General features: G+C 45.9%; 1 protein-coding gene across 4 annotated transcripts in view; it reads right to left on the bottom strand.

Moving 5' to 3' along the window:
* The window catches only part of ECPAS (Ecm29 proteasome adaptor and scaffold), a 126479-nt gene extending 119500 nt beyond the window's left edge, over positions 1-6979 (bottom strand). For 2 of the 4 annotated variants that reach the window (XM_030822293.1, XM_030822332.1), the window contains exon 1: positions 6031-6979. Coding sequence is in view for 2 of the 4 variants with exons in the window: in XM_030822332.1 (XP_030678192.1) it covers positions 6031-6052 (22 nt within the window). In the remaining 2 variants the exon portion in view is untranslated. Of the gene's footprint in view, positions 1-5424; positions 5977-6030 lie in introns of those variants that run through there. The other 2 variants (XM_030822234.1, XM_030822180.1) reach the window with 1 other exon arrangement.
* Between the last annotated feature and the right edge of the window lie 14306 nt (positions 6980-21285).

Here is a 21285-nt window from a genome sequence, read left to right as displayed (position 1 = left end):
AGTGCCGACCCACCAGCACTGCACTTGATTTCTCACCGGACCTTAGCTGCCTTCCTGCAGGGCAGGGCTCGGGACCCGCAGCCCGCCATGCCTAAGCCTCCCACCCCCTCCATGGGCTCCCGTGCAGCCGGAGCCTCCCGGATGAGCGCCACCCCAGTCCACAGCGCCCAGTCCCATCAACCACCCAAGGGCTGGGGAGTGTGAGCGCATGGCATGGGACTGGCAGGCAGCTCCACCTGCAGCTCCGGTGCAGGATCCACTGGGTGAAGCTAGCTGGGCTCCTGAGTCTGGTGGAGATGTGGAGAACATTTATGTCTAGCTCAAGGATTGTAAATACACCAATCGGCACTCTGTATCTAGCTCAAGGTTTGTAAACACACCAATCAGCACCCTGTGTCTAGCTCGAGGTTTCTGGATGTACCAATCGACACTCTGTGTCTGGCTGCTCTGGTGGGGCCTTGGAGAACCTTTGTGTCCATACTTTGTATCTAACTGATCTGATGGGGAAGTGGAGAACCTTTATATCTAGCTCAGGGATTGTAAACGCACCAATCAGCGCCCTGTCAAAACAGACCACTCGGCTCTACCAATCAGCAAGACGAGGGTGGGGCCAGATAAGAGAATAAAAGCAGGCTGCCCGAGCCAGCAGTGGCAACCCGCTCGGGTCCCCTTCCACACTGTGGAAGTTTTGTTCTTTTGCTCTTTGCAATAAATCTTGCTACTGCTCGCTCTTTGGGTCCACTTTGCTTTTATGAGCTGTAACACTCACCACAAAGGTCTGCAGCTTCACTCCTGAGCCAGGGAGACCACAAACCCACCAGAAGGAAGAAACTCTGAACACATCTAAACATCAGAAGGAACAAACTCCGGACACGCCGCCTTCAAGAACTGTAACACTCACAGCGAGGGTCCGTGGCTTCATTCTTGAAGTCAGTGAGACCAAGAACCCACTAATTCCAGACACACCGGGACTACTTTCCAGCTGCAGGACCCAGGGGACCTAAGAAGCCTGTTTCCCTCTCCATAAAGCAGCAATAATAATGTTACCTACCTTTCAGGGTTATTCTGAGGAATAATACATACAAAGCATTTAAAACAATGCTGGTGCTGAAATATTTAGGGGGAAGGTGTGTTAATGTCACCAATTTACTCTGAAATGCATAAAAAAAGATGGAGTAATAAGTACTTAATACCACTGTACACTTAAAAACTGTTAAGGCAGGCAGGGCACAGTGGCTCACACCTGTAATTCCAGCACTTTGGGAGACCGAGAGGGGCGGATCATGAGGTCAGGAGGTCGAGATCAGCCTGGCCAACACAGTGAAATCCTGTCTCTACCAAAAAAAAAAAAAAAAAAAAAAATTAGCCAGGCCTGGTGGTGGTGCACACCTATATTGCCAGCTACTCGGGAGACTGAGGCAGGAGAATCACTTGAACCCAGGATGTGGAGGTTGAAGTGAGCCAAGATCGCACCATTCCACTCCAGCCTGGGTGAGAGAGCAAGACTCCGTCTCCAGAAAAAAACAACAACAAAAAAAATTGTTAAGGTGGTAAATTTTATGTGTATTTTACTACTATTTTTTAAAAAATAAAGTAAAACTAAAAAAGTTTAAAAATTGGCCAAGCATGGTGGCTCACGCCTGTAATCCCAGCATTGTGGGAGGCCGAGGTGGGTGGATCACAAGGTCAGGAGTTCAAGACCAACCTGGCCAAGATGGTGAAACCTCGTCTCTACTAAAAATGCAAAAATTAGCTGGGCGCAGTGACAGGCGCCTGTAATCCCAGCTACTCAGGAGGCTAAGGCAGGAGAATTGCTTAAACCCAGGCGGCAGAGGTTGCAGTGAGCCGAGATCGCACCCCACCGCACTCCAGCCTGGGTGACAGACTGAGACTCCGTTTAAAAAAAAAAAAAAAAAAAAAAACTTTAACAATTTTTAAAAATCTACTGAGATGGACAAATGACAAAGTTTGCTATAATAGTAAATATGATAAAGTTATTCGACTATCAATGATAGAATCTAAGTGCTGGGTACACGAATGTTCACTTTCAATTTTTCTGTGTGTTTGAAGATTTTTTACAATAAAATGTTAGTGGAAGAGAACAATGCTGGCATTTAGTAGTTTGCTTTTACTATCATCTACTAGTCATAAATAACAGAAAATATTCAGATAATTCTCTCTTTTTTTTAGTGAAATTCTTAAAAGCACTTTTTTTTTTTTTTTTGAGACGGAGTCTAGCTCTGTTGCCCAGGCTGGAGTGCAGTGGCACAATCTCGGCTCACTGGAACTTCCACCTCGCAGGTTCAAGTGATTCTCCTGCCTCAGCCTCCTGAGTAGCTGGGACTACAGGCACGTGCCGCCACACCCAGCTCAATTTTGTATTTTTAGTAGAGACAGGGTTTCACCATGTTGGCCAGCCTGGTCTTGAACTCCTGACCTCAGGTGATCCACCCATCTCGGCCTCCTAAAGTGCTAGGATTACAGCTGTGAGCCACCACACCTGGCCAAAAGCACATTTTATCAGCATCTGCTGTTTTATTATAGCCATTCTAAAACTAAAAGTGGTTTATATGAAACTTCTTAATGAGTGTACATGTATATGCTTTCAAGTTAAATTATTCTAAGGTATCAACTGCCACGTATTCAGTCTCTCCTGAAGAAATACAGAAACCAAGTCCACAGATATCTGTGGCTGATGACTGACAATTTAACTGAACAAAACAAAGAGAAGGCAAGGATTGGAATTATTTGTTCCTAACTTTCTATCAGCTACTAGAGCCAGGAAATCTCTTAACAGCATCTTAACCAGTACCTGAATGTATGGAAGCACACTGCACAGACACAAATACTTCAGCCACTTCAGAATATCCAATTCTTCCTCTAGTTTTGTTCCCATTCCTGCTAGCAATTCAGACTTTAATGTGTTTGGTGATACAACAGGAACTCATATGTCATACAGCATAGCAATTGAAAAAAAATCAGACCTCACACCCATCAGGATGGTTACTACTGACAATATAGATAAGTGTTGGCCAGGATATAGAGAAATTAGAACTCTGTGTATTGTTGGTGGGAATGTAAAATGGTACAACTACTGTCGAAAACAGTATAGTAGGGGCCGGGCGCGGTGGCTCACGCCTGTAATCCCAGCACTTTGGGAGGCCAAGGTGGGCAGGTCACAGCGGATCACAAGGTCAGGAGACCGAGACCATCCTGGCTAACACGGTGAAACCCCGTCTCTACTAAAAACACAAAAAATTAGCCAGGCGTGGTGGCGGGCGCCTGTAGTCCCAGCTACTCGGGAGGCTGAGGCAGGAGAATGGCGTGAACCTGGGAGGCGGAGCTTACAGTGAGCCGAGATCGCGTCACCGCACTCCAGCCTGGGCGACAGAGCGAGACTTGGTCTCAAGAAAAAAAAAAAAAAGAAAAAAGAAAACAGTACAGTGGTTCCTTAAAAATTTAAAACTAGAATTATCACATGATCCAGCAATTACATTTCTGGGTATGTACCCAAAAGAACTGAAAGCAAGGTCTCAAAGAGATATCTGTACACCCATGTTCACAACAGTATTATTCCCAATAGCTAAAATGTGGAAGCAACCCAAGTGTCCATAGACAGATAGATGGACAAGGAAATGTGGTATATACATACAAGGGAATATCATTCAACCTTTAAAAGGAAAAGAAATTCTGACACACGCAACAACATGGATGAACCTTGAGGACATTATGCTAAATAAAAATAAAACCAGTCACAAATTCTGTATGATTCCATTCACACGAGGTAGGAAGAATACTCAAAATCACAGGAACAGAAAGTACAATGATGGTCGCCAGGGGCTGAAGGGAAGAGGGAATGAGGGTTTGTTGTTTAATGGGTATCAAGTTTCCGTTTTGCAAGATGAAGAGTTCTGGAGATGGATGGTGGTGATGATTGCACAACAGTGTGAATGTACTCAATCCCACTGAACTGTACACTTAAAAAATGCCTAGGACGGGAAATTTTATGGTATGTGTATTTTTATCACAATTAAAACAAAACATGGAACTGTTCTCAGAAGGCCTGGTGGTGCTTCCACGTGGAACCGACAGAAGAGCAATCCGTAGCCCACTTCTACCTCTAATCGCACCATGAGACCTTGTCTCCTCCGACTCTCCAATCTGCTCAGGATCACACCAAGTGTTTACTTCAGCTTCAAAAAGAGCAAACAGTATTCCTGCTCCACCAGTTCTGTGTCAAAGCAGCAAAGAACTTAATCTCTCCAAACCTGCCTCCTCTTTAAAACAAGGATAATTCCTACCTATCTGCCTCACAAGGTTGCTATGAGGGCAAAAGTGAGATCACGTATATAAAAGTGGCTTTAAACTGACAAGCACCAGAGAAACATACATTACGTGTATAACTACTTTCATATGGAAATTCAGAAGCGGCTTTAACAACATAAGTTTCGTAAAGCTTGCAACACCTCACCCATGCTTTATTCCATTTAAAACCCACATCATCTCCAAATAACACCTTTCTTGTTTTTTTCCATAAACTGAAGGGCAACATTGGGAAGAAAAAAAAAAGGAAAGAAAGAAAGAAAACCCTTGGGGGGGGAGGGAACACTCAAAACCCAATCAGAAATTATCTCACATGTCCTATGTCCTATGAAAATACGTTATTTATGACCCCAGCGTGGGCCCGCGGCGCCCCGGAACTACACTTCCCACAAAGCATCGAGGCGAACTCCGGCGGCGGGCGGGGCGGCCTGGGATTCAGGGTGACCACCGCTCTCCCCAGACAGGGACCGCCGTCCCCGGGAAGGCTGCACCGCGTACGATCGAGGGGGCACTAACTCTCCTTTCTGAAAGCGCTGTCACCCCGTGGTTTCTCCTGCGGTTCGACCGGCGACCCTCTCCGCCCTCCCTGCTCCATCTGAGGGTCACCGCCTATTCGTGACCTTTCGGCTGATTACTAGAGTGTCACAAAAAGGCACCTTCTCCCCCTTCCCGAAAGCTCCATTTCTAGAACTCGCCCAGCCGTCGGGGACCAGGGGCCAGGCGGGGTCAGACGGGACGGGCGGACACTGCTCGTCACCCCGGGGCTCCGGCCCTCCTGCCAGCCGAGACTCAGTGGGCAGGGGGCTGGGCTCCCCCCACCCCGGGCCAGGGCGGATCGCGGGCAGAGGTGGCTCCGCCCGGGGCTCCGGTTTCAATTTCGCAACGTGACGGTGCAAACCTGAGGCCTACAAACGCCAGCGGCGACGATCCGCGCCCCGCCCGCCCGCCAGGCCCGGGCTCCCCAGCTCCCCGCACGCCGCGGCCGCCGCCCACCCACCGGGCCTGGCGCCCCAGACCTCCAGCCTAGATGCGGCCGCCGCCCCCCGGCACCGCGCGGCGCCCGTTCCGGCTCGCGGCCGCAGGTTCGGCCGCGGCACTTACTCAGCTCATCCTGGGAGGCGGAGGCGGCGGCCGCAGCCATGTTGCGCCGGGGAGGGAACGAGGGAGGAGCTGGGGGGGCAGGGCGCGGCCGGGGGGCTCGCGGCTCGCGGTGCTGCAGGGGCCGCGAGCCGCCTCCGGTCACTCGCCGCGGACCGCGCTGTGCCCCGAGGCCCGCCCGCCGCCGCCGCCGCCTGCCTGCGTCGCGAGCGTCGCTCTTCGCTGCCCCCGCGAGCTCGCGACTCAGGCGCTCCCGCAGCCTCGCGCCTCTGCGGAGCCGCTGCCGCTGCCGCTGCCGCCGTCTGTGCGGCCGAATCCCAGTGCGCCAGGCCCGCGCGGCGGCTCTGCGACTCCGCCGCCGCGCTCGCCCAACTCACGCCGGTTTTATATTTAGAAAGAGCTGAGCCATCCTCCCAGCGGCCCCCCCGCCGGGCCCCTCGCGCGCCCGCCCGCCCTCGCTCGCTCGCGGCTCGTCCTGCCCACCTGTCGCCGCCCGCCCCGCGTGCGCTCCCCGCGCGGACTCGACACGCGGCGGCCTGTGCGGGCGGCCCGGCCTAACCGCCGCGCGCGCAGAGCCAGCCCCCCGCGGCCCCGGGGCGGGCCTCTGACCTGAGTCGGAGCCAGTCTCCATGCCGCGGACGCTGCGCTCGGCGCCGCGAGGTGAGGGCTGTGGAGCGAGGCGTTCGGCGGGCCGGGCCCCGGGGAGCCGCGCGCCGCAGTCCGTGAGGGACTGGGCCGAGCGGGCCCGGGCTGCCTTAGCGGCCGGGGGAAATCCTCGAGGCGGGACCGGAGCGCCCTTTTCCGAGGTCTGCGACTGTCACGTTGGCTGGGCCCGACCTGGGGAAACACGCCTGTCCAAAGGAAGAGACGTGGACTCAGAAAAGTAGAGCCGGGCTCGGAGTCGGAGGGAGGAAGCCCCGCCCTGCGCCTCCCGCCGAACTTCTCGGCCCCGTTGCTGACTCAGTCCCGGGCGAACCCCTGCGCCGCAGCGGCCCCCGACAGCCCCGTCCTGGTGTGGAGGTTGCTGGTGCTCCCAAAACGCCTAGCGGGAGCAGGGGGTCCACTCAGCACTGCAAAAGTTAGATGAGCCAAGATTCCTAAAGTTCACATGGAAGTATCTATGCCTATGTGAGCTCTGAGATTTTGTTCAGATACCCTATGTTCTTTTCGGTAACCAGAGTGATTTATTTTGGATATGCTGATTTTAACTTTCTGCCTTCGCTTTGTCCGTGAGGTCTTACACACTTGCAAAATGAAATTCAAATTCAGGGGTTGCATAATTGCTATACTTTAAGTGATGGTACTGTCATAACAAATTAGATACAAGATCAGATACTTTTTTTATATAAGGAAGCAATCAAGTCTTAAATGGATTGAAATTGCATTTATTCCTTAAAGCAGAAATCTATAAAGCCCTAAGTAATGTCATGAAGATGGAATATATGTCATTCCTGTTGTAACATAGGCCAAGTACAAGGTACAACACTGAAGACATTTTTATTTACTTTATTGTTTTTATTATAGAAATTATACATGATCTTGGGCCGGGCGCAGTGGCTCACCCCTGTAATCTCAGCACTTTGGGAGGCCGAGGCGGGTGGATCACGAGGTCGGGAGTTTGAGACCAGCCTGGCCAACATGGTGAAACCCTATCTCTACTAAAAATACAAAAATTAGCTAGGCGTGGAGGCGCGCGCCTGTAATCCCAACTACTCGGGAGGCTGAGGCAGGAGAATCACTTGAACCCGGGAGGCGGAGCTTGCAGTGAGCCGAGATCGCACCACTGCATTCCAGCCTGGGGGACAGAGCGAGACTCCGTGACTCCGTCTCAAAAAAAAGAAAAATTATACATGATCTTTGTAAAAAAAAAAAATGCAAACGATTTGGAGTATCATAAAATGAAAAGTGAAAGTCCTTCCTCCTAGCCCCACCATCCCACTCTGCAGAGAAATTATGACTAACGGTTACAGTTAAGTGTGCAGAAGACCTTTTCTCTGGACGTATATATACAGCCCCATGTATGGCTTTGATGGGGGCAGGTTTCTACAATAAAGTTCTGGATCAATTATTCCTTCAAACACATTGTTCCATGTTAATTCAAAACACTACACTACCATCACCCTTTTTTGTTTGCAACTTCATAGTACACTAAGGTAACCAACCCCTTTTTTCGTGTACGCTCCTCTTTTATTTGATGTTGCCTCCAAAATAAATACACAATGAACTATTTACAAACAATCCAGAGGTGTATACAGGTCTTCCCCCAACTCCATACCCACCATCCCCCCTTCCTCCCACTCATGCCCATAAATAATCCCTGTTAACAGTTTGGTGCATTCACCCTTTCCTGACTATTTCCGTGACTATAGAAAGTAGCTGCACCAAAGACTGGTTTGGGGAAATTTGACCTCCCATAATCTCGAATGGATCCTTCTAAAGCCACCCCAGATAAATACAGACTATAAGTAAAAAACAATGGGTTTGTTATTTTATTTTATTTTTTTATTTATTTTTTTATTTATTTATTTTGTTTTTTGAAACGGAGTTTCGCTCTTGTTGCCCAGGCTGGAGTGCAATGGCGCAATCTCGGCTCACCACAACCTCCACCTCCCGGGTTCAAGCAATTCTCCTGTCTCAGCCTCCCGAGTAGCTGGGATTACAGGCATGCGCCACCACGCCCAGCTAATTTTGTGTTTTTAGTAAAGACGGGGTTTCTCCATGTTGGCCAGGCTGGTCTCCAACTCCTGACCTCAGGTGATCCACCCACCTTGGCCTCCCAAAGTGCTGGGATTACAGGCGTGAGCCACCATGCCCGGCCGTTAGGCAATTTTAACCTCCAGGCAAGACTAGTTAACAAATCTTTAGTTCCTCCTACGTAGAAATTCCAGGTTCTCTGCGTGTACAAATCACATGAATGTGTGTACACAGATTTTTGTTAGTTTTGACAAAAATGGAACTCTACTTCCCATATTATGTAACATTATCTTTTCGCCAAATAATATATTACAGGTGTCCTTTCATATCAGTAAGGATAATAATGGCTAATGTAATACTAATTATGCCAGACACCATTCTAGTGTTTTACCTGGATGAATTCATCTAATCCCCACAACAATCTTATGAAATAGGGATTTTTATGGCACTGGATGGTTGAGGAACACATCTAATGTGCCACAAACTGGAAGGTAAGTGATGGAGCTGGGATTTGAACCTGGGCAGTGTGGATCCAGAGTCAGCTTGCTTAATCACTAGGATCAGTATGTACGGAACTACCTTTTTTTTTTTTGAGACAGAGTCTCACTCTGTCCCCCAGGCTGGAGTGCAGTGGCATGATCTCAGTTCACTGCAACCTCTGCCTCCCAGGTTCAAGCAATTCTCTTGCCTCAGCCTCTTGAGTAGTTGGAATTACAGGCGTGTACTACCACGCCCAGCTAATTTTTGTATTTTTAGTAGAGATGGAGTTTCACCATGTTGGCCAGGCTGGTCTCAAACTCCTGACCTCAAATGATCCACCCGCCTCGGCCTCCCAAAGTGCTGGGATTACAGGCGTGAGCCACTGCGCCTGGCCTCATTTTTTTTTTTAAATGGCTGCATAATAAGTACCAACAAAATGTATTTAACCATTTCCCTACTGATGAGCAGTTAGATTGTTTACAATTTTTTACTAAAGTAAACAATACTACTGTAAAACATTCTTATACATATCTTTATGTAATCACATATTTCTATATGTAGATGAGGAACTGTTAGGCAAAAAAAGGTCTTAAGGTCTCATTACATACAGTAGTTTAGAGCAACTTAACAGTGCTACTTCTGATCACTGCTGTGTAAAGCTCTAAGCTTTTTAATACTTGCTTCTTCCATCAAACTACTTATAGTTCATTTTTCCCACTAAATAGCTTCATGTTCATATGAAACACTTTGGTTTTGAATAACAGCAGCCTTGAGATAGTTCCTGTCTAGAATTCACTTCAGCTTTCAAAAACAGAGGCAAGAAGGAGTTGGGGTGAGGAGGCAAACGGGAGCCAGAGAAGAGGCTACTGAGAAACCAAAATAGGATATCATAGAATCCAAGAACTAAAAACCTGTCCCCTCTCCTCTCATGTAGGCTGTCTTCACATCAAACACATATACAGTTCTAACAAGATTTTTTAAAATCTTGTTTCCAGAGTTAAAGCAGAATATTTGAAAGCATTCCTCTTCTGGGCAGATACATGGATGACAAGTGCTAACAGACACCTAAAAACAAAGAAGCATACAAATTATTAAGCTAGGCTGGGCCAGGCACAATGGCTCACATCTGTAATCCTGGGAATTTGGAAGGCTGTGAGGCAGGAGGATCCTTGGAGGCCAGGAATTCAAGACCAGCCTGGGTAATCTAGCAAGACATGGTCCCTACAAAAAATCAAAAAGTTATCCAGGTGTGGTGGTGCACGCCTGTGGTCCCAGTACTGGAGAGGCTGAGATGGGAGGATTGCATGAGCCTGGGAGGCAGATGTTGCCATGAGCAGAGATTGCGCCACTGTACTCCAACCTGGGCAACAGAGTGAGACCCTGTCTCAAAAAAAAAAGAAAGGAGGGAAAGGAGGAAGGGAGGAAGCGAGGAAGGGAGGGAGGGAGGGAGGCAGGAAAGAGAAGAGAAAAGAAGAAAACAAAAGAAAGAAGAAACAGCAACTAGGCTCACACCTGTAATCCCAGCTACTCAGGAGGGTGAGGTGGAAGGATAACTTGAGGCCAGGAGTTTGAGACCAGCCTGGGCAGCATAGCAAGACCCCATCTGTACAATAAAATCATAAATGAATGAACATATAAGAACTCAAAATGTAAATTCTGGGTCGGATGCGGTGGCTCACGCCTGTAATCCTAGCACTTTGGGAGGCCGAAGCAGGTGGATCATCTAAGGTCAAGAGTTCGGGACCAGCCTGGCCAACATGGTGAAACTCTGTCTCTACTAAAAATACAAAAAATTATCCGGGCATGGTGGCACACACCTGTAATCTCAGCTACTCAAGAGGCTGAGGCAGGAGAATTGCTTGAACCCGGAAGGCGGAGGTTGCTGTGAACCAAGATTGCGCCATTGCACTCCAGCCTGGGCAACAAGAGTGAAACTCAGTCTAAAAAATAAAAATAAATAAAAAGTAAATTCTGGGGGTATTTATAAAGTACGAAATGCACTGAGTCATTTCTCTTGAACAGATGGTATTCATGGTGCTCATCCTAACCTTATAAAACAGTAAAATTATGGCCAGGCACGATGGCTCACACCTGTAATACCAGTATTTTAAGAGGCTGAAGCAGAAGAATGGCTTGAGGCCAGGAGTTCGAGAACAGCCTAGGGAAATATAACAAGCCCCTGTCTCTACAAAAAAGGAAAAAAAATATAGTAAAATTATGTCAAGTATATTAGCATCAAAAAACCAAGTATGGAGCATATTTTAGTAAGCTTTTCATCTAAAATAGTTGTAATAAGAAATTTTGGGTGCCTAAAAGGATTAATTCTAAACTATCTAGAAAATTAAATTATCCCAAGTGATTCAATTTAGAACTGAATTCAATTTGGACCTCCAGAGTTCCAGACAAGCCAAAATTCTACATAAATAAATCTTATATGCCATTTGTTTTGGTTGCTGAAAAAGTCAGGGACTGGGTCCAACCAGCCAATGTAATTCAAACCTAAGATCTTCATCTCTGCTCTTTTCAGTCATTTATTAAAGACATATTTCACTGCACATAAAGCCATGTCATGACTTAAAATATTGCACTTTCTAAAAAATTACTGTCAGAAACATCCATCTCCAACCATGATTCGAATCCTTCCACTATTTTACTCTCTAATTCCTGTGAACTCAGAGTACATTTTAGAGTCTCATCGTCTGAAATGTTTCAACCGCTTTCTGGTCCATATGTCCTCTCCTGAATATCACTTAAGCTAAAGCCCAGAGATGGCAATGAGTTCTTTTTCTTTCCTTTTTTTTTTGAGACTGAATTTCGCTCTTGTTGCCCAGGCTGGAGTGCAATGGCATGATCTCGGCTCACTGTAACCTCTGCCTCCTGGGTTCAAGCAATTCTCCTGCCTCAGCCTCCCAAGTAGCTGGGATTACAGATGCACGCCACCATGACTGGCTAATTTTTTGTAATTTTAGTAGAGACAGGGTTTCATCATGTTGGCCAGGCTGGTCTCAAACTCCTGATCTCAGGTGATCCACCCGCCTCAGCCTCCCAAAGTGCTGGAGATTATAGGCGTGAGTCACTGCGCCAGGCCTGGCAATGAATTCTTACTAGAGCACCTTCAAGTTCTTTCCCCTGGGTTTTTATCTTACGGATGGTGCCAGTCAATTCCCAATCTTGGGCAAACCCCACCATCCACTTTATTTTCCCTCTCAAATACCATTGGAAAAAAGGCAAAAAGCTGACCTGGTCCAATATAAAACTAAACCATGGCTATTAGGAGGCAATCTTCCCCCTTTTGAAAATGTAGCCCTAGGCCAGGCGCGGTGGCTCACGCCTGTAATCCCAGCACTTTGGGAGTCCGAGGCAGGTGGATCACAAGGTCAGGAGATCAAGACCATCCTGGCTAACACAGTGAAACCCCATCTCTACTGAAAATACAAAAAAAAAAAAAAAAAAAAAAAAAAATTAGCTGGGCGTGGTAGTGGGCACCTGTAGTCCCAACTACTGGGGAGGCTGAGGCAGGAGAATGGTGTGAACCCAGGAGGTGGAGCTTGCAGTGAGCCCAGATCGCGCCACTGCACTCCAGCCTGGGCGACAGAGCAAGACTCCATCTCAAAAAAAAAAAAAAAGAAAAGAAAATGTAGCCCTGTACCAGAATATCCTATCTCTTCTGGTTTCCTTTAGACAATGACTTCAAAGTTCATGTTCCCCTAAAAGAATTTTGAAAAACACTGTAATCCAATAATGCATTTTTATGTTGGCATCTAAAATTTTTCTCATAACTTAAATAATTGAAAAGAGGAAATTTTGACAACAAATTATATTGTAAATATCAGCATTTTAAAATAAAGACCATTTTATCACTTTTTAAAATGTATCTGTAGAATCTAAATACGATTTTTTCTAAATACATTTGAATTTATTTAGAATTTATTTATTTATTTATTTGATACTGCGAGGTTAAAAACACAAACTATTTTTTTCTCTGTGCTCACATCACAATCAAAACAGAAGACTTCAGGCTGGGCATTGTGGTTCACGCCTGTAATCCCAGCACTTTGGGAAGTTGAGGCGGGCAGATGACTTGAGGTTAGGAGTTTGAGACCAGCCCAGCCAACAGGGTGAAACCCTGTCTCTACTAAAAAATACAAAAATTAGCTGGACATGGTGGCACATACCTGTATTCCCAGCTATTCAGGAGGCTGAGGCGGGAAATCGCTTGAACCCGGGAGGAGGAGGTTGCAGTGAGCTGAGATTGTGCCACTGCACCCTAGCCTGGCAACAGAGTAAGACTCTCAAAAAACAAACAACAACAACAAAAAAAAACAGAAGGCTTCTGAGACCAAATGGAGGCGGGGGGGTAGGTTCTTCCCATACAACAAGCAAGCAAGCAATTCTGCAGCAGACATCTACTAGATAGCCTCTAATTCAATTCCAACACCATCTACCTGGAGATAATGTCAGATCACACAGGTGGAGGGTTCAGTCCCACAAGACCGCCTCACAACTTACAATGCCAATTGCAAGCTCCAGGTTATTTAACCTATGCTTCTGACTAACTGGCTATAAACTAGGGATCCATGACCCCCTCCTTGGCTCGACTAATTTGCTACAGCAACTCACAGAAGTCAAGGAAACAGCTTACTGGTGTATTATAAAGTATGTTACGAAAGATACAGATGAAAAGCTGCATGGGGCAAAGAATGAAAAGCGGTGTGGAGCTACCATGCCCTCCCCAGGGATGACACCCTCCTGGAACCTCTATTTGTTCAGCTACCTAGAAGCTGTCTGTACCCCCATCCTCTTAGGCGTTTTATGAAGACTTCATTGCAGAGGCATGATTGAAAGATGGACAACCTTGTAGAAATGTGACTGGACAAAAAGGATATGACCTAATACTAACAGACTGAGTTGAAACCCAGCCAGGCCTGTCTGTTCAGATTCTTCTTTGCCTCACTGTGTATAGCATTATTTCATCCAGATATGGGGCAGGACCCCTTCTGAAATGAGAGTCTTTTTTAATTTTTATTATTTTTTTAATTTTTAGTAGAGACGGGGCTTCTCCACGTTGGTCAGGCTGATCTCGAACTCCCAACCTCAGGTGATCCACCCACCTCGGCCTCCCAAAGTGCTGGGATTACAGGCATGAGCCACCGTGCCCGGCCTGAAATGAGAGTCTTATGATCTACAATTAGACAAGGCAGGTGAGAGAATTTTTTTACTGCCAGCCTCCAAGACGGAACGGTAGGGGAAGAAGATTCCTGCTTTGGGGAGAAAAAGGAGAGCAGGAGAAGGTCAGAGAGAGAAACAGATTCTGTTTTCTTTTTTCTCTTTTTCTTTTTTCTTTTTTTGTGACAGAGTCTCACTCTGCCACCCAGGCTGGAGTGCAGTGGCAAGATCTCGGCTCACTGCAACCTCTGCCTCCAGGGCTCAAGCAATTCTCCTGCCTCAGCCTCCTGAGTAGCTGGGATTACAGGTGCCCGCCACCATGCCCGGATAATTTTTGTATTCTTAGTAGTGACAGGGTTTCGCCATGTTGGCCAGGCTGGTCTCAAACTCCTGACCTCAGATGATCTGCCCGCCTCAGCCTCCCAAAGTGCTGGGATTACAGGCCTGAGCCACCACACCCGGCCGATATTCTGTTTTCTGAGGCCTGCTTCTGAGGCCTAAAGCACCCCAACATTATAACAAGGGCTACTGGAGTCATAAGCCAGGAACCATAGAAGCAAACATATATATGATTTCACAGATATCTACCATCATCATTATTTTAAAAATACATGAACAAGACATTTTACATAATTGCTCTTTCTCCTTGAACTTGTAGTTTGATTTGACTTCCCTCACAATAATTTAAATGAATGCAATACAGTTTTAACCTTTAAAGTTTTATTCCCTTCCTTATTTTCGTCAACAAAAATACATATATAAATTAATTTTTTTTTTTTTTTGAGATGGAGTCTCACTCTGTCACCAGGCTGGAGTGTAGTGGCGCAATCTCAGCTCACTGCAACCTCTGCCTCCCGGGTTCAAACGATTCTCCTGCCTCAGCCTCCCGAGTAGCTGGGACTACAGGTGCATGCCACCATGCCCAGCTAATTTTTGTATTTTTAATAGAGATAGGGTTTCACCATGTTGGCCAGGATGGTCTCTATCTCCTGACCTTGTGATCTGCCCACCTCAGCCTCCCAAAGCGCTGGGATTACAGGCGAGAGCCACCACACCCGGCCAAATTACATTTTTAAAAAAATTTTTCTATGACTATTTAAAAAATTATTTTAGATTGAGTAATCATATAGTTGCAGTACACAGTTTATCAAAACAACATACATATGTTACAACCTTCTTAGGCATCGAACTATTAATGAGTATTTTTTGTTTCTTAGAGATGGGATCTTGTTATGTTGCCTAGGCTGGCCTTGAATTCCTGGCCTCAAGCAATCCTCCCACCTCAGCCTCCTGAGTAGCTGGGACTACAGGCACGCACCACCACGCCCCGTGCAATTTTTTATGTTACAGCTTTTGAGAGTCATTATACATAAAAAGAAGATTTTATTGGAAATGTCTCTTTTAACAAAAAGGATAGACCAGCCTAAGCAACATAGAGAGACCCCATCTCTACAAAAAATTTTTTTAAAATTAGGTGGGCATGGGCCGGGTGCGGTGGCTCACACCAGTAATCCCAGCACTTTGGGAGGCCAAGGTTAGTGGATCACGAGGTCAGGAATGGAATCTGAGACCAACCTGGCTAACATGGTGAAACCCCGTCTCTACTAAAAATATAAAAATTAGCCGGGTGTGGTGGCACGTGCCTGTAATCCCAGCTACTCAGGAGGCTGAGGCAGGAGAATTGCTTGAACCCAGGAGGCGGAGGTTACAGTAAGCCGAGATCATGCCACTGCACCCCAACCTGGGTGACAGAGCAAGACTCCATCTCAAAAAAAGAAAAAAAAAATTAGGTGGGCATGCTGGCACACACCTGTGGTCCCAGCTACTCCAGAGGCTAAGGTGGGAGGATCTTTTGAGCCCAGGAGGTCAAGGCTGCAGTGAGCCATGATCATGCCACTGCATTCCAACCTGGGCAACAGAGTCAGACACTGTCTCAAGAAAAAGGAAAAGAAAAAAGGAAAGGATATTGCTTTTTGCAAAAAAAAAAAAAAAAAAAAAAAAAAGAAAATGATACCCAGTTATTTAAGTCATTTACATCCTCATTATCTAATTTGATACGTCAAATTGTCCCTTTGGGGCCAGGCATGATGGTTCACACCTATAATCCCAGCACTTTGGGAGGCCAAGGCTGGCAAATCACCTGAGGTCGGGAGTTCGAGACCACCCTGGCCTACATGGTGAAACTCCGTCTGTACTAAAAATACAAAAATTAGCCAGGTGTGGTGGCAGGCACTTCTAGTCCCAGCTACTTGGGAGGCTGAGGCACAAGAATTGCTTGAACCCGGGAGGCGGAGGTTGCAGTGAGCTGAGATTGCGCCACTGCACTCCAGCCTGGGCAACAGAGCAAGACTATGACTCAAAAAAAAAAAAAATATTGTCCCATTGATATTGGTCTCGGAGTTTTTACTCTAAGGGCAATGAACCATAATTAGACTAGAGATGACTGAGATGTATGGCTTGCTTTTCTAAAGCTAGACAAGGGTGTCTTGTGAAATAGGACACCCTTCACCTTGTGAAATAGGACACCTTGACCTTGAAGGTGTTCTTAGGCAAATTAATTTGAAGAAAAAATATACACAAACTAGAGATTGATTGCCCTAATATTATCCATGGCCATGTATCCTAAGAAAATCTTTGGGGGACCTTTGTTCCAAAACAGTGTATCTCCCATGCTCTTTCTTTTCATCCTATTTTGTTCCAGTCTCTCCTTTAAAAAAATAATAATAACCTATCTGAACCTTCTTCCATTTTTTTTTTTTTTTTGAGACAGAGTCTCACTCTGTCACCCAGGCTGGGGTGCAGTGGTGCAATCTCGGCTCACCACAACCTCTGCCTCCCAGGTTCAAGTGATTCTCCTGCCTCAGCCTCCCAAGTAGCTGGGATTACAGGCCCCCACCACCACGCCTGGCTAATTTTTGTACTTTTAGTAGAGACGGGGTTTCACCACGTTGGTCAGGCTGGCCTTGAACTACTGACCTCAGGTCATCTGCCAATCTCAGCCCCCCAAACTGCTGGGATTACAGGCATGAGCCACCGCACTTGGCTTTCTCTGCCTCACCTTGAAAGTCAGTATTTTCTGGGTTTCAGCTGCAAATCACTCTACCTGCTCTTTCTTTGCAATCTCCACTCCCTCATCTTCAATTACTTAAATGACTCTTTAATTTGTCTCTCCAGTTAGGTCTCCCAGACATCACCTACATGTCCCATTTGTGCTTCAAACTTAATGTGTTTCCAGCTGAATTTAACTTCCTTCTCAAAACTGCTTCCTGTATCCTTCAGAGTGTGTGGAACCAGCATCCAGTCGACCCAGCCAGAGTCCTGGGAGCAGTATATAATTCCATCCTCTCTCACCTTTACTCACTATATGCCAATGGTCACTGGGTAGTATCAGTTAGGGTTTCTCTGGTTCCTAGCACAGAAACCAACTCATGTAAACAACAAGATTTGTAGAGGATTACTAGAGAAGTTCACAGAAACAAAGGAAAATTAAAGAACTAGGCTTCATGAAGGGTAGAAAGCAGGCAACTGCAGGGTTCTCCCCAAGAGGAGCTTGAAGACCATCCCCCAGAGAACTACACCCAGATAATTCAGCAACAATGCAGCCTTTCATTTATGGATGAGGTGGAATAAGAATTATAAACTCCAAACTTTTGATTCAACCTTGGTTAAAATGAAAAGAAACCACTGGTTGCAATGCTATTGGATGGGAGGTAAATAGTCTTGTTGACATAAATCTTCAAGAATCCAAACCACACTGCTGATCCCCACATTTCTCAACAACAAAAGAAGGAGATGATTAGAGGAAATTTACATTCTGATGACTACAGGAACACAATGAACAAGATATTGACTCTAAGAGACGAAGGTCATATTTAAGTTTCAAATCTATGCATGCTCTATTTCTTATTATCATGACCATGCCTTCTTTAATGTTTAATAAAGAACAACAGACTCCTGTTTTAAGTAAATTTTCTCATTCACGCTATAAATGAGTTCGCCAGCCTTGTATTCACATATATACTGTGTAGATTCTATTGTCAGACCAAGAGTATTTTGAGTGACCCTCTCCCATAGCTGTAGATATTAAAGTCACCTCTGATACAGCTGATTTCAATGCAATACAAAGCTGATTTATACAGTAGTATCAGGATCAAACTCCTGGGAGGGTTGGAATTGATTGGTTTAGTCTGGATCACATATCCATCCTGTCAGGGAGAGTTGGGAATATTAATATAGGAATGGGGATAGGAAAGTTGAACAATAAGGTAAACAATAATAACCACATCTGATGCGGTTTGGCTCTGTGTCTTCACCCAATCTCATCTTAAATTGTAATCCCCATGTGTAGAGAGAGGGACCTGGAGGAAGTGATTGGATCATGGGGGCGGTTCCCCGCCATGCTGTTCTCAATAGTGAGGGAGTTCTCACAAGATCTGGCATTTCCCCTGCCCTCACTCTGTCTCTCTCCTGCCATCATGTAAGATGTGCCTTGCTTTCCCTTCACCTTCCACCAAGAATGTGAGTTTCCTGAGGCCTCCTCAGGCAAACAGAACTGTGAGTCAATGAAACTTCCCTTCTTTTTAAATTACCCAGTCTCAAGTAGTATCTTTATAGCAGTGTGAAAACAGACTAATACAATATCTCACTATACAGCAAATATTCAGTCTGCTTAAAGTGACCCTAAACTGTCACTTTGTCTCAATGCCTTGCCTTAGTCCACTTTCCCTAAGGCATATTTCGGTAAAAATAAGTTCTCAGTCTTTAATCCCTTGCATTTTGGCTTCTGGCTTCTTTATTTGATTATGATTATGATTATGATTATGATTATGATTATTTTGAGACAGAGTCTCACTCTGTTGCCCAGGCTGGAGTGCAGTGGCATAATCTCGGCTCACTGCAAACTCCACCTCTTGGGTTCAAGGGATTCTCCTACCTCAGCCTCCCGAGTAGCTGGGATTACAGATGTGTGCCACCACACTAGGTTAATTTTTGTATTTTTAGTAAAGATGGGGTTTCGCCATGTCGGCAAGGCTGGTCTCAAACTCCTGACCTCAGGTGATCTGCCCGCCTTGATCTCCCAAAGTGCTAGGATTACAGGCATGAGCCACCACACCTAGCCGGCTTCTGGCTTCTTTACCCTGATGAAGATCACCACTGTTACTCTTGTTAAAAAAAAGAAAAGAAATTCTTACCTGAGGAATAGGAACCCCTTTAAATTATCAGGCCAGGCCGGGTTTGGTGGCTCATAACTGTAATCCCAGCACTTTGGGAGGCTGAAGTGGGCAGATCACATGAGGTCAGGAGTTTGAGACCAGCCTGACCAACATGTCAAAACAACGTCTGTACTAAAAATACAAATATTAGCCGGTGTGATGGTCCACACCTGTAATCCCAGCTATTCGGGAGGCTGAGGCAGGAGAATTGCTTGAACCCAGGAGGCGGAGGTTGCAGTGAGCTGAGATCGTGCCACTGTATTCCAGCCTGGGCCACAGAGCGATACTCCATCTCAAAATAAATAAATAAATAAACAATCAGGCTCAGAGAAGCACTGGAATAAAAGAGCAGTCACATCATCCTCCCTTGAGCTAAATAATTACCTATTGAAGCCACTTGCTATGTGGGCTCTAGATTAACTGATGCCAAAAAGCCATTAAATGGCATACTCTATGGCTGATATGTAGCCAAACACTAACCAATGTTATTTCTGTAAACCAATAGGAATTCCTAACAGCTTTTGTAATCACCCCCTTCTCCTGATTTGTTCTTCTTTCTTTAGAAACTTGAGCCTCTTCTTTCTTCCCCGGAGCATTCTCCAAGACAACCTGGAAGTATGTTCTAGACTGCAGTCCTAAACCTTGGCCCAGATAAACTCTCTATATATTAATTATCCCTCAGCTTCTTCCTTTGAAGTCGACACTCCGTTTACCAGTGACTTCTCATATAGGATGTTTAGTGATTTTTCAAGACAGCTTAGTCTTGCTGACATCTATCAAACATCAGATGCCTCATGCAACTCTTCTTGTTGGCCTTGACACATTTTTCTTCTTTCTAAAGTCTATCTGTTTGGCTGGGTCCAGTGGCTCATGCCTGTAATCCCAGCACATTGGGAGGCCAAAGCAGGCGGATCACTTGAGGTCAGGAGTTCGAGACCAGCCTGGCCAACATGGTGAAGCCCCGTCTGTACTAAAAATACAAATTTTTGTATTATTTGGACAGAAAATACAGTAAAGCATGATGGTACATGTCTGTAATTCCTGTTACTTGAGAGACTGAGGCAGAAGAATTGCTTGAACCTGGCAGGTGGAGGTTGCCACGAGCCAAGATAGCACCACTGCACTCCAGCCTGGGTGACAGAACAAGACTCCATCTCAATCAATCAATCAATCGACAGTCTACCTTTTTCCATTCTTCTCTCCACTTCCTGATAACTATGTACCTCATTTAAGTTTTTGCTTAACCTTAGAGTAATGGGGTGCTGAAATGATCAAATGTGCATTTCAAAAAGATTACACTGGCTACAGAGTTTAAAAATATATTATTAAAGGGAGAGCAAAAGTGAATGAATGTAATGACATGTTGAGAGTCTATTTCAGTAATTCCAGAGAGAAATAGAAATTTGAATTATGATGGTGGTGATAAAGATGGAGGGATTTGGATGAACACAAAACAGATTTAAAAGTCAAAACCAGGCTGGGTGCAGTGGCTCATGCCTGAAATCCCAGCACTTTGGGAGGCCAAGGCAGGCGGATCACCTGAGGTCGGGAGTTCGAGACCAGCCTGACCAACATGGAGAAACCCCGTCTCTAATAAAAATACAAAATTAGCCGGGCATGGTGGCACATGCCTGTAATCCCAGCTACTAGGGAGGCTGAGGCAGGAGAATTGCTTGAACCTGGGAGGCGGAGGTTGCGGTGAGCCGAGATCACACCACTGCACTCCAGCCTGGGCAACAAGAGTGAAACTCCGTCTCAAAAAAAAAAAAAAAAAAATAAGTCAAAGTCAAAACCAATGATGGACTAGATAAGGGAGATGAAGGATGACTGCCATGCTCCTGACTTAGAAAATTGTGTGGCACACAGGAAAACCAGGTGTGTAGGGGAGGATGCTGGAATTCGGTTTGGGGCATGTTGAGTTGGAGGTGACTTTGAGATATTCAAGAAGAGATGTCCAGTAAACAGATAAATGAAGCTGGAGGTCATATTGCACTGTAGTGGGGATGAATATAAATCTGTGAATTATCCTGGTACATGTGGTATTTGAAGCTAAGATTATGAATGAAGTCAGTTAAGGAGATAGTATGGAATCAAGGGAAGGTAGTGTAGGACAAAGATTTGGCTCAGCAGAGAAGAATGAACTGGCAAAGAAGACAGGTGGACTAGCAAGAGAAGTGAGAAGAGAGCCTTAAGCCACGGAGAGCTTCAAGAATGGAATTAGGCCAGGTGTGGTGGCTCATGCCTGTAATCTCAACACTTTGGCAGGCCAAGGTAGGAGGATCGCTTGAGTCCAGGAGTTCGAGACCAGTTG

The sequence above is a fragment of the Nomascus leucogenys genome, chromosome 1a (assembly GCF_006542625.1).
Source record: "Nomascus leucogenys isolate Asia chromosome 1a, Asia_NLE_v1, whole genome shotgun sequence".
Taxonomy (NCBI): Eukaryota; Metazoa; Chordata; class Mammalia; order Primates; family Hylobatidae; genus Nomascus; species Nomascus leucogenys.
Note: the sequence above shows the minus strand (reverse complement) of the source record. Positions and strands in the feature narration are given on the sequence as shown.